The 12,747-nt window shown below is 43.5% G+C and overlaps 1 protein-coding gene across 15 annotated transcripts in view; it reads right to left on the reverse strand.

Moving 5' to 3' along the window:
• Positions 1 to 8,439, reverse strand: part of LOC102943405 (fibroblast activation protein alpha) — a 63,259-nt gene extending 54,820 nt beyond the window's left edge. For 13 of the 15 annotated variants that reach the window (XR_005227456.2, XR_005227459.1, XR_005227458.2 and 10 more), the window contains exons 1-2: positions 8,329 to 8,439; positions 5,627 to 5,711 (exon numbers count right to left, since the gene is read on the reverse strand). Coding sequence is in view for 10 of the 15 variants with exons in the window: in XM_037913249.1 (XP_037769177.1) it covers positions 5,627 to 5,711; positions 8,329 to 8,424 (181 nt within the window). In the remaining 5 variants the exon portion in view is untranslated. Of the gene's footprint in view, positions 1 to 5,626; positions 5,712 to 5,796; positions 5,833 to 6,007; positions 6,294 to 8,328 lie in introns of those variants that run through there. The other 2 variants (XM_007056642.4, XM_037913245.2) reach the window with 2 other exon arrangements.
• Between the last annotated feature and the right edge of the window lie 4,308 nt (positions 8,440 to 12,747).

The following is a 12,747-nucleotide window of genomic DNA, read 5'->3' on the forward strand; positions in this document are numbered from 1 at the left end:
CTTTAAGGTCGTATGGTAATGATGCTTCTCAGTTATGACCTGTAAATAAAACTTAAAGCTTAACACAGCAGGAAAAACATTATAAACTTGGTCTGCTGTATAAGAAGTAAAACTCAGGGATTTAATGACTAAACAGTGGGATAATTTCCCCATAACCCTTAAAAGATAAAAGCCATTGAAACCTGGCCTGCCTATAGAACAAAAACAGGAAAATGTGGGGGCAATTCCTGTTTTTCCTGCAATTAGCAAGGAAATTTGTAAAAGAAAGTGGTATTATTATTAAGCAATAATCTGTCCCCACCAGGGGGGTGGAAACTGTTTCTTTTGTTTTTAGACTCTACAAGCAAGCTGGCGCCAGCGGAAGAATAACTCAGAATACCATGGATCTATGTTTTGTGTTGTTTGTCTGTGGTGTTTGTCTTGTTGCTAGCATTGTTGTGTTTTAATGAACAGAAAACCTCATGACATGGGTGGGGGATGGCTTCAAAAGGCTGACCTAGGGGGGAGGGGGGGAAGATGTGTATGGGAATGCAAAAGGCTAACTCAGGAGAATCCCAAAATTCAGTGGCCACTGTTAGGATCTTGGGACAAAGACCGAGTAGACGTCCTAAAAGACAAACTCAGCCAACCTAAAACTAAATTGGCAAAAGGAGAGGTTGATTGTTTCATGCAGTGGTGGGAAGAGGCAAATCATAGGTGGACAGAATCAAAACTTGCCTCTCTCAAAGATTCTGGCTTCTATCCCAGATGCAACTCATTTTACTGTTGTTGATTTGTGCTCTTCTTTCTTTTCTGTCCTGGTTCACCGTGACTCCCAGTTCCTGTTCGCCTTTTCTTACAAGGGGCAACAGTACACATGGACCACACGGCCTCAGGGGTATACTGAAAGCCCATCATATTTTTCCCAGGCATTTGCCCGAGACCTTGCTGACCTTGTTTTCCCGTCCAGGTCCACACTAGTCCAATATGTAGATGATCTACTCCTCTGTTCTCCTTCATTGTCTGCCTCTGAAACTGACTCTTTAGTGCTCCTTACTGCCCTAGCAAATAAGGGTCACAAAGCTTCTCGCTCTAAACCACAACTCTGTCAAGCTTCTGTAACATACCTTGGCTTTCTCCTCTCCCAGGGTTCCCGTGCACTTTCTCTCACCCACGTCCAAGCTATCCTTAGCTTTCCCCGACCCCGCTCCCCACGCCAGGTCCGAAAGTTTTTAGGCATGGCTGGATTTTGCAGACAATGGATTCCCCAATATGCCTCCCTTGCAAAACCTCTCCAGGAAGTCACTCGATTCTCTGTGTCTGACCCCATGCTGTGGCCCCCTGAGGCCAATTCTGCCTTTGTTTCCCTCAAACAGGGGGCTTCTGCCCCTGCCTTATGGCTGCCTGACTATTCTAAGCCTTTTACCCTTTTTTGCCACGAACAATCTGGGTGTGCACTTGGAGTTCTCACTCAGATGCATGGAGAAAAGAAAGCCCAGTGGCTTATTTCTCTGCCACTTTAGACCCTGTTGCCAAGGCTTACCCCCCTGCCTGCGTGCTGTGGCTGCTGCAGCGTGCCTAGTCGAAATGTCTGATTCCCTTGTTCTCCGTTCTCCTCTTACCCTCCTGGTCCCTCACTGACCTCGTCCTGCTCCAAGACTCTGCCCCAGAAACCGGGAAAGAATCCTGGGTCGCATAAGGTTGCTCTCTACATCCCAATTCCTTTTGGTGCTCACCTACTGGCGCCTTTGTAGCCCCCTTTTCACTCTACCCATCTCTGGCCGCCCTGCTACACGGTGTTTCGCATGTCGGAAAGGAGGGGATGGTCTCTGCTGTAACAAAGACAGGATGATAGGCCCCCCCATTTTAGCTCTTTTGCAGCCCGCCACTGTGCAGCCTGTACCATTTGCCAAAGCCAGAATATTGGTAAACCTCTAAAAGTGGCCCAGGGGTTCCGGGGCCTGCCTCAAGCACGGTTCTTGCACAATATGTCAACAATATGAATTTATATTGGTTATAGTATGTTTATTCTCCGGTTGGATTGAAGCCTTTCCTTGTCGCAAGGCTGACTCACTGTCTGTTGCCAAATGTTTGTTAAATCATATTATGCCTGCCAAGGGAATTCCTGCTACTCTGTCCAGTGATCAGGGTACACATTTTACTGGACAGCTTGTTCAACACCTGGACCGTATATTGCATATCAAATACCTGTTGCACTGTCCCTACCACCCACAGAGTGCAGGTGCAGTTGAAAGACGAAATGGTGTACTTCAGAATAAGCTTGCTAAAATTTGTGACTCTACAGGATTAAGCTGGCCAGTAGCCTTACCATTAGCCCTTATGGACATGAGATCCACTCCATCCCAAAGGCATAAATTAAGTCCTTTTGAAATTGTTATGGGACGCCCTATGCGAGCTATGACTACTATTACTCCTGTTCCAGATTTGAACTTGACTCCTTCAGTATTGCAAGGGACTAATGCAAGCTGTAAGTCACTTCCATTCACAGGTTCGAGTCGCCTGGCCCACGGAACCCACCTCTGATGCTTGCCACAACCTCGAGCCAGGTGATTGGGTCTACGTACGGCGCCATCATCGAAAGCACACCTTGGAGCCCCAGTGAAGGTCCTCATCAGGTACTGCTTACTGCACAGACGGCTGTTAAACTATCTGGCATCGCAGCGTGGATACATGCTTCACAGTGTAAAAAGGCACCATCCCCAGAGAACCAGTCATCACCTCAGGACAACACAGAGTCAATTTTGACTCCACAAGAAGACGTAGAGGAACAGTCTGCAATACCTTACAATCTACGCTCTTGTAAGGGTTGCCAGAAGCAGACGCTGTTCCTCGGCTGCTGGTATCTTACGGTCTGGGGAGACCACAATGACAATTACTTTATCCAGCAGCAGGTGTGGATAGCTCAGACCCTTAATATTTCTAATTGCTGGGTCTGCAGCCACATCCCAGCCCACTCTCAAACTGGTGTTCCTGTCCTGGCTATCCCACTCAAGTCCCCAGACCTCACTGGAGGGCCTCGTCCATTTAACAAAATATGGATCAGCAATGACACTTGGAAAGCGGTGGGAATAAATGCAACTAAATGGATAAGTGTGGTGGAGGGAAAAGGTCATTGGTGTTGGGTGTGTAATGGGACAGGGCTGGATCAGGGGAAAAGCCGTTGCCTTCAGCATATTGTGGCCAATGGTGTATGGGATTATTCAAACAAAACTAAAAAGTGGCGGGCCGGGTATGGAGATATGAATTTTTTCTCAACCTGGGATCATACAGGGAAATCAATCTCATGTTCCCCCTACAGTAACCTTAGTGAAAACAATACAATCTTTCAATGTCATGCAAATAATACCACTCCTCGTAAGGAGAATTACCCTGTACCCTTTGGGGGATACTACTCCTCCTTTGCAAACACCTATATGACAAATGGGTGCAACCGACCCTTCCCGGCCTTAATAGGCCATCACTGGGCGTGTGGGACCAGAGCTTATACCGAACTAGCAGCTAATTGGTCAGGAACCTGTTATCCTGCCCGACTCTTCCCACAATTCGGAGTGCTAGGAACCTTCCCTCGAGAACGCCTCCGCAATTTCAGGCGAAAAAGAAGGGACTTAACAGATGCCCAACGGCACGTAAATAACATAAGCCCCTTAACCTGGGAAGAGGCCATTGGCAGTTCCTTAATACCATTAGGGGGAGTAATACACCATGCAAAAAGGCTCCTAAGGTTACAAGCAGTAGTTGAAATAATGGCAGATGAAACCAGAGAAAGTTTAAGAGCCCTGGCCAAAGAAACAGGGGCAATCCAACAGATGGCCCTCCAAAACCGTCAGGCATTGGACATAGTGCTGGCGGCAAAAGGAGGGACTTGTGCTCTCATTGGAAAAGACTGCTGTGTGTATATACCAGACAACACCAATGAGGTAAGAGATCGTGCTAGCCACTTAGAACAAATCGCATATCTTCCCCACGAAGAGCCAAGTTCTTTATGGAAGTGACTAAGTAACCTTTTCAATTTCTCTGGCATAGGAAACTGGTTGTTTCAGGGAGCCCTAACTCTCCTGTTTGGAATCCTAATAATTTTTGTATGTTTTCAGTTATTTTCCTGTTGTATCCAAAATTGTGTCAGGCATGCTACACAGATAGCTGCCCCAAACCAGAGTGCTAATTTGATGATTTTAAATATCACTGATGAACAAAGAGATAAAGAACGATTGATATGTGGAACCCAGTCATTGTTGGTCATTGCGTAGCTTGACCAAAAGGAGGGATTGTGAAAGCAGAATGAATTAAGAATGAATTATATTGAAATTATAATTCATTAAAGAAATGCTACCTGAAGGGTTTGTTGAAATACAGTTGTCAGGAAGAGAAACATTAAGGAGTGTGAGACGAGGGGTCCTCAAACTAATTAACTTAGAGCTCCTACTGAGCTAGGAGATTGGTAAACGTTAGTATGCAAATAAGATATGTATGTATATTTGTCAGTTTCTGCTTTCTTTTGTCTCTTATGTTAAATTGGCTTTGGCTTAGCTGTATAAATAAGTTATCTTGAACCTCAGAGAAGGGCTCACATCTGGGTGCATTAGCAAGGCGCTTTGCTAATAAACAGAGTGGTCTGACAAATTATGTGAGTCCTGAATCTGACTTTGACAGGGGCCACAGCGCCAGAATAGGAAGAGGTTCTCTGTGGGATAGCTGCCCACAATGCACTGCTCCTAATGCCACTACAAGTGCCGTAAATATGGCCACGCCAGTGCGCTGCCAGCTTCCAGTGTGAACACACTGCAGCGCTTTCCCTACTGCGCTCTCTGAGGGCTGGTTTAACTCACAGCACTCTACATCTGCAAGTGTAGCCATGCCCTAAGTTACTGTGGGGGCTATGCGAGTACTTAAATACATTAGATAGCTCGTATAAGACACCTCACCTGGAAAACCTGCCTATGCTAATAGGCCACTGCCACTCAGGTCCTGAATTTAAGACCACACATGTCCGAATCTTCATACCAAAAACCATTATTTTAATATGGAGCTACAGTAATTAGCTCAGGGAGGAACAGGTCCATAAGACATCTGCAAACCTCACAGAGCTAGCCAAATAATGAAACACACTGCTGGCTAATATTTCATTCAAAACATGTTAAGTCATTTGTAAATAGTTACAAACTAATCAAGCCTCCTCCCCCCTCATAAAAGCAGTGCATTGAGCTAATAATTTATTATAAAAATATCGTCTACAATTGTTATTCAGCCATCTGAAACCTAATGCAAGTTCCCCAAATCCAAAGCAGATAGATCATGAGAGTGTCACTGCCCCAAAAACAAATGCTAACAGATAATAGGAGTATGATGAAAACTATGTTTGCAGCCCTGTCAAAGCACATTATTTGTCAAGCATGGTAAAGTTAATGCAGGTGTCTTTCACTTGAAAGAGCTCCTTGTATCAACATATGCTGGCATCTTCATTTCTTTAGGAACTTTAAACTGTCAGTAAAACATTCCTATAAGCTGAGAAAGCCATAGCAACACTGGCAGGACAATGCTAAAAAAAAATTAAATAATTTGTATAAACTTATTTTAAAACAACCTCCAAGATGTGTTTTTCAATGCATTACACTATAAATTGTCTTACCTCTTCCTGGAAGTAGTATAATGCACATAATAAGTGAGGAAAGCAAAAGGCATACGATCACTCCAAATACGATTTTTAGCCGGGTCTGTAGGATAAAAACAAATAATTATGTTTACAGTATCCTCTGCAGTAGATATATTATGGCTTTGTTTGAAACTAAATACCCCCACCTCAAAAAGAAAGAGTATTCTAGTTTATTGCTGACATCCATCCAAGTCAACAAGCATAAATCTTCCTGTACTACATTTAGAACTGCTTTTCTTCCTCTCTCCGGTGAAGCAAATACTTACAGATTAGAGCCTGGCCTTGTGCAACAATAGAAAGGTTACAACAACAGATCCAGCAGTTTTTAAAGATTGAATTTAGGGTTCACGTACTGACCTTCATTTTTCCAGATGTATTCTAAAAGAATGAAAATTCTTTCTGCTGGGTGTTGGTCAGTGGATCTGTGAGAGGAGTCTGAAACAGCAGGCTCTGCTTTCACATTCAGAGGCCAAACCTCAGGAAAACTTTTTTTTCCATGTACTTTTGAAAACTGTGCCAAATTTCAAAGGTTTTCTGGAAAATTAGAAACAGATTTTTGGGAGCGTTCTTGGCCCGGAAGTGACCCATGGGTTGCTGTGGGAGTGGTAATTATATTCTCCCTCTTCGTGTAAACTGTAACCAACATCTGCTCACAGAAACTTACGGGTTTTATGACTCAACAGTAAGGTTGATATATGCTGTTTGCCTCTAAAAAGTATAGTGTATTTTGGCAAACCTCAGGGTTTTAGAGCCTATTGACGATGACCTTATTTCTATTCTCAATGAAGTTACAAATTAAGGAAAAGTAAAGCACTTATTTTTATTTGTATATATTATGCCTATATGTTTAGTTTTTGGAAGAAAAAAGAAATGAAGACTGTACAAGAAATGCAGAGAGCGGAATAGAAATACTGTACATACATTTTTAAATTTCTTTAAATCAATATCTCTTTAGCATGTGAAGAAAATTATTATATGTACTTCTGAGAAAATGGTAATTGTGTAGTAGACTTTACATTATAGATTTGAATGGGAAACATCTATGGGCCTGATCCAAAGTCCACTGAAGTCAATGGAAGTCTTTTCACTGACTTCCATGGGCTTTGGATTTTCCTTGTCTGGCCCTGTCTCTGCTAAGGATTTTTTTTTAAAAAAAGCTTGATATTTCAGTGTCAAGGAAAAACAACACTCCCCCCCCCCCACCCGCAATTCACCCCTTTTTAGTGAGCCAAACAATACGCACAGCTGGCTGTATGAGTGCTCTAACCATGGAAGTGCATGTCCTTTTGTCCCCATAGGCATACAGGGGCTGATCCAAAGTTCACTGAAGTTAATGAAGAGAAGTAAAATCACACTGTTGTAATCAGAGCATACTGTAAATATAGTCAGACAGGCATTTCTCACATTTTCTGATTATTGCTTTAGCTTCGTTACAGCTCCACTGGTGATAGAAAAAGGTGACAGCACTTGCGTAGACTGGCCATAGGTATTTTTACCTTCGTGTCATTTAACTATGCTCAGAGCTGCACCAGTGCAATAACATTGGTGGGAGATTAGAGAAAGTCCTACATGTAGATACAGCCCTTCGAGATAATGTCACACTGAAACTGTGCTATTGAGGACTGTGCCTTTAAGGGCTAAGTTTGTCAGACAAGGGAGTCTAGGTGAGTGCAGTAAAGTTCTAGCTATTGTTATGAACAGTCAGTTGGAACTGGACACAGAATATAGATGTCTTACAAGCACCTTAAGCACTGATCACTGAACACCATAGAAACAACCCTCCATTTAATCTAGGCAGCCCAGGCAGCTGCTTCAAGTAATGGCAGTCCTCCCTGGGCTGCCTTTGGATAGCTCCACAACCCAGAGCTGCCCACAGTCTCCCATAGAGTGCTGCGCTATGGCCCCACCTCAGCACAGCCCCTCTTATCTCCTGCCCCAGCCTCAGCATGTGCCATATTCTGGTGCTTGCAAGGGGCCCTATAGGGCATTTTACAGTAGTGTGACACAGTGCCTGTACTGACAGATTTCTCTACCAGCCAGCCAGTGGGTTTAGCAAATATACAGGGTGTTTTTTGTGTGTGTGTGTGGGGGGGGGGGGGGGGGGGGGGGCTGTTTGTAACATTGATCTTTCTTTGTCTTTCCAGCTGCAGGTTTCCATTTTCCCCTCACTGCACAGAAATACTTCATAAGGAAAGTTCAGAACTGAAAAGATGACCTCTTCTGACATCTCTGCAAAGAATCAGTAATGACATTTTCACCTAATTACTTTAGCATGGGACTGGACCAGGCTGTTCAAATATGTCTGCAAGACTCCTGGAACCCTCTTGGACAGTGGCCTATGGAGGAGCCAGTCCAGAGCATGCAGAGAGTGGGGTCAAAATCTATGCTCTGCAGAGAAGCAGGGGCTAGTGAAGCACAGCTGAGCTGTTTCGGAGCAGCATAACCTATGGCTCAGCCCAGTGCAGCAACAGCAGAAGCTCTATGACCACATAAGAACTAGGAATTGACTCAGTTTTAGCAAACCCATCTGAAAGCCCAGGACAGCCCCCCAAAACCAGAAGATCCCCAGAACACTGGGACATGTGGTCACCCTAAATAGGGTCTAAACCTATTAGCTGCCACCTCTTCCCCATACTGTGTTGACATGAGTCAGCTAAGAAAGTCTCTTTCTTCCTTACCTCCTTCAGTTGATCAATTATTTTAGCTGGTATCTGATTTTCAAATGAAGGCCTTACTTGAGAGGGGCTATGCGTTTTCCTCTGCTTTGTCTCCATACTCAGCCAAACAAGCAACCCACATTCTCAACTTTGTCTCTGTCTCCCCCTTTTGGCAAGGAAGCTTACCTCACAGATCTAAACTAGTGCCAAAGACTGCTGGAGAAACTGTACATTTAACACCCAGGAAGTGACCCCACATCTATCACACCTATAGTAGATTATACACAACATTTCTCTTATGCTGTTACATGATCTAGAGGGGTTAGCGATCTTTTGGGCCAGTTAGTCCAGTACTACCTGATGGCTTACTAATGTATTTAAAAATGAAGACAATATTTTATTTGTAATACCACACCAGTAAGTGCCCTTACTTTGTATGTGCTGGGTACCTTCACAGAAGTCAAATTAACAAATCACCCAGATAACTAACAACCAATAAATACTACAATCACCCCCATCCTCCAGTGCCTCCAACATAAAGCATCTCCTCATAACCCTTTTAAACTACTCCCACCACCTCCTCCTCAAATGCCCTAGAGAAGTTATGGGCTTTGTGACAAGTCCTGAAGCTTAACCGATCCCAGATATATTGGAAAAGTAGGAAAAGGACATTCTGGAGTAGAGGGTCTTCTCAGAGAATGCCCTGCCAGCAGTTCACCAACTTTTATAGCAATAAAATGGAGCCCAACTGGGGTCACTCCTCCCATTGACACCCCCTAGGACCCAGAACTGTGAAAGGGAAATCTTCCCCACTCTGAGAGCACTAGGACCCAGGTGGTAGTGGCCTTCGGGGACAACCACAGAAAGGAACCAATCAGATATTCCAGACAGGAGGAGAGAAGCAACCAAAGCTGGCTCTCTGGACATTCAGAGAACTTCCAACTGTTTTAATTGTGCGGAATGACTGTTTGCTCCAACCCCCTCCCCTCTGCCTTCCTCACAGTCTCATATCTCTGTTTCATACCACACCTGCTGTTCTGACCCTATTCTCCCCTTTCTTTGCCCCTTTCCTCCCCTCCCCTTTCAGTTTATCCTCTCCTAACTGAACACACTCTCTTCCCTTCCCCCCCCAAATCATGGCACTAACATGACAACGTCTGCCATCGCACTGTTCACTTTGCTTGTGTGTTCTACCTCTTCCCCCACCCTGTGTCTGTCTTGTCTAGTTAGACTGTAAAAACTGTAAACTTTTCGGAGCAGGAACTGTCTGCTATTCTGTGTTTGTACAGCACCTAGCACAATGGGCCCCACTGTGTTTATTGGCCCTTGGTCCTATTAATCAATGGGCCTCCAGATTGAATGACTCTGCTGTTAACAATTGAAGTAGTGTGGGAGAAGGAGATAAGGGTCACTTACATTGACTGGGCCCAAACCACTGTCTCAACACATTAGGGGCTTTAAAGGGTCAAAACCAAGACCTTGCACTCTGCCCAGAAACTCACAGGCACCAGGTACAGTTCCTGAAACATCTGTACTATGTGTTCTAGGCTGGTGGTTCTTAACCTTTCCAGACTACTGTACCCCTTTCAGGAATCTGATTTGTCTTGCGTACCCCCAAGTTTTGCCTCACTTAAAAACTACTTGCTTTCAAAATCAGACTTAAAAATACAAAAGTTTCACAGCACACTATTACTGAAAAAAATTGCTTACTTTCTCATTTTCATCATGTAATTATAAAATAAATCGTGACCCCCCGGTTGAGAAACACTGATATAGTATATAGAGCAGTATAAACAAGTCATTGTCTGTGAAATTTTAGTTTGTACTGACTTCGCTAGTGCTTTTTATGTAGCCTGTTGTAAAACTAGGCAAATATCTAGATGAGTTGATGTACCCCCTGAAAGACCTCTGCGTACCCCAAGGGGTACGCATAACCTTGGTTGATAACACCTGCTCTTGGCTGCCACATTCTGCATCAGGTTAACTTGCTGAGCACTCTGAGGTATAGAGCTATGTAGAGCTCATTGCAGTATTCTATTCTTGAGGTGGCAGAGGCATGGACATGTTTGATAAAGTCTGTATCTGGTGTAAATGATTCCACTCACTTTACCAAGAAACGACAAAAAACAGGATTTTTGGCTACTGATGCTACTCCAGCCAGCCAGCCCCTTGGCGAACTAAACCCCCAAACTGTGAACCTACCTCACACATGGCAGCTGCATTCCTTCAATCAGGGATGCTGATACAATTCCCACTGACGCTGCCTCCAGCCTCGCATATAACCTGTGTCTAATGTGCACTGAGCCTCAGCCAGCTAGCCCTCTTCTAATACCCTATATTTTTTTTCCAATTTAGTTTTAAAGGTGTGATTTCCACCGCTTCCATTGGGAGCTTATTCCACAGGCATTGTCTGAAAGAACCTTTGATACCCTGGAAGTGGACATTAGATTCTTTACCTAAAGTGTTAGAATATTGTCATAGTCTGTGTTCTTCTCAAGGGAATTGAACAGAAAAGAAAAAGCTGTGCCATCCAACTGACTGTTGTGGATTCAGACTTGGCTGTTGCTTTTCTGGGTAGTAGTGAAAAGGCCTAATATTCAGTGAGTGTCCGGATCCCTTCACCTGTCCGAAACTCCTACACTATGCAAACTGCATGGGTTGAGTTCATGTAGAAAGAGAAGGGGGGAGAGTAAGTAATGAGTCCAGAATAGCCATGTATGTTTGTGGTAAGAATTAGTATATTCCTACGGTTGGGATTTTCTAAGTAGTAAAAGGAAGCTGAGCACCCCAATCTCACTGAAACTGAATGAGAGCTAGACACCTCTCTCCTCCAGACAGAGTGAACACAGGTTTCCTGCCAAAGTAGGTGACTAGTGGAACCAGGGCTGTGCTGTGCCTCAAGGCAGTAATAAATGGAGAAGAGACACCCCTCCACACACGGGCGCTCGAGTTCTTATCCCCTTGGAACTCACAGCCAGCATCAAGCAACTTTTACTCAACACAAGCCTGAAGTATGAACAGTAATCTTCAAACTACCATTGGTGGGGCTGCCACCACCCAGGGCCCTTTGAGCTGCAGGTTTGGCAGAATTCATAGAATCATAGAATATCAGGGTTGGAAGGGACCTCAGGAGGTCATCTAGTCCAACCCCCTGCTCAAAGCAGGACCAATCCCCAATTTTTGCCCCAGATCCCTAAATGGCCCCCTCAAGGATTGAACTCACAACCCTGGGTTTAGCAGGCCAACGCTCAAACCACAATTGTCTGAACTGGCCCTGATAGAGTAAAAAGGCAAAATCAGACAAAATTCTTTGGAACAACTGCAATCTGAAGCCTGGGTTTCCTTTTCTCATTACTGATTATTATCTAGATAAGAAAAAGGAGGGGAGAGGGAAACAAAGGAGAAACAGAATGAATAGTGATGAGTGTTGCTCCTCAGAGTGACTAATTCCTTGGAAAAGGAAACAAAGACCAACAACAAAAAAAGGCAGAAATGAGGCATTCATGAGGCATTTTGATGCCTAAAGGATAGAACTGCACTGTACAGGAGTAGTGATCCTTAATAAGATGATGAAAGTAGAGCCAGCTGAAAGTTTCAGAATACATTTTTTCTTAGAAATTTTGTCCTCCACAAAAAAAGTAAAAATTATTAAAAAAAAAAGTAAAAAGAAACAATTTGTCCACAACATTCACTGATATGATTCTCAACATTTTTAGTTTTTCAAAACCCAGGCAACAAAAAAATCCCAATTGCTATTTTGAGGTTTTCAATATAAAAATTTTGGGGGGGGGGGGGGAATGAAAAATAATAATTCACCCTCATTGAATGTATCAAAAAGAAAGAAACTTCAATTTTTTTCCATGAAGATCACTTTCATCTTTATTTTTTGACCAGTTCTAGAAAAAAGATGGTATATGAGAGACAATTATTTGCTAGAAAAACATCTTTCATTTAGATCAACATTTGTAATTAATAGTTGTTCTATACTTCCAAGGTCCTAAACCTTGAGGGAGTCTTTAGGAAAAATGAACGGAGTATCAGAAAATGTATTAATTATTTATAATGTAGGCCTCTTGATATTGAGTAACATCAAGTGGATATGGTCACTGAGGAAACTGTAGTTAAACTATCAATTCTTTCCCTTGTGTTTTGGAGAACAAATCACATACTCACTGTTCCAGCGCAATCAGGATTTGCAGAAGTCAATTCCCCCCCGCCTCCCATGTTTGGGCATATCTGACACAATCAAAAATGTCCCAAAACCTCAAGAGGAGGAAATACTAATAAACAGAAGGGAAACCCCGCCCCCCCCCCCAAACCTCATTATTTGATCAGAACAGCCAATTTCTAAATATTCAGCTGCTTCTATTGGATGGGCATTTACAGAACTCCACAGAGGAAATGATTCAAACTCATATGACACATACCAAGACAACAAGT

This window comes from Chelonia mydas, chromosome 11 (assembly GCF_015237465.2).
Source record: "Chelonia mydas isolate rCheMyd1 chromosome 11, rCheMyd1.pri.v2, whole genome shotgun sequence".
In the NCBI taxonomy this organism is placed as follows: domain Eukaryota; kingdom Metazoa; phylum Chordata; order Testudines; family Cheloniidae; genus Chelonia; species Chelonia mydas.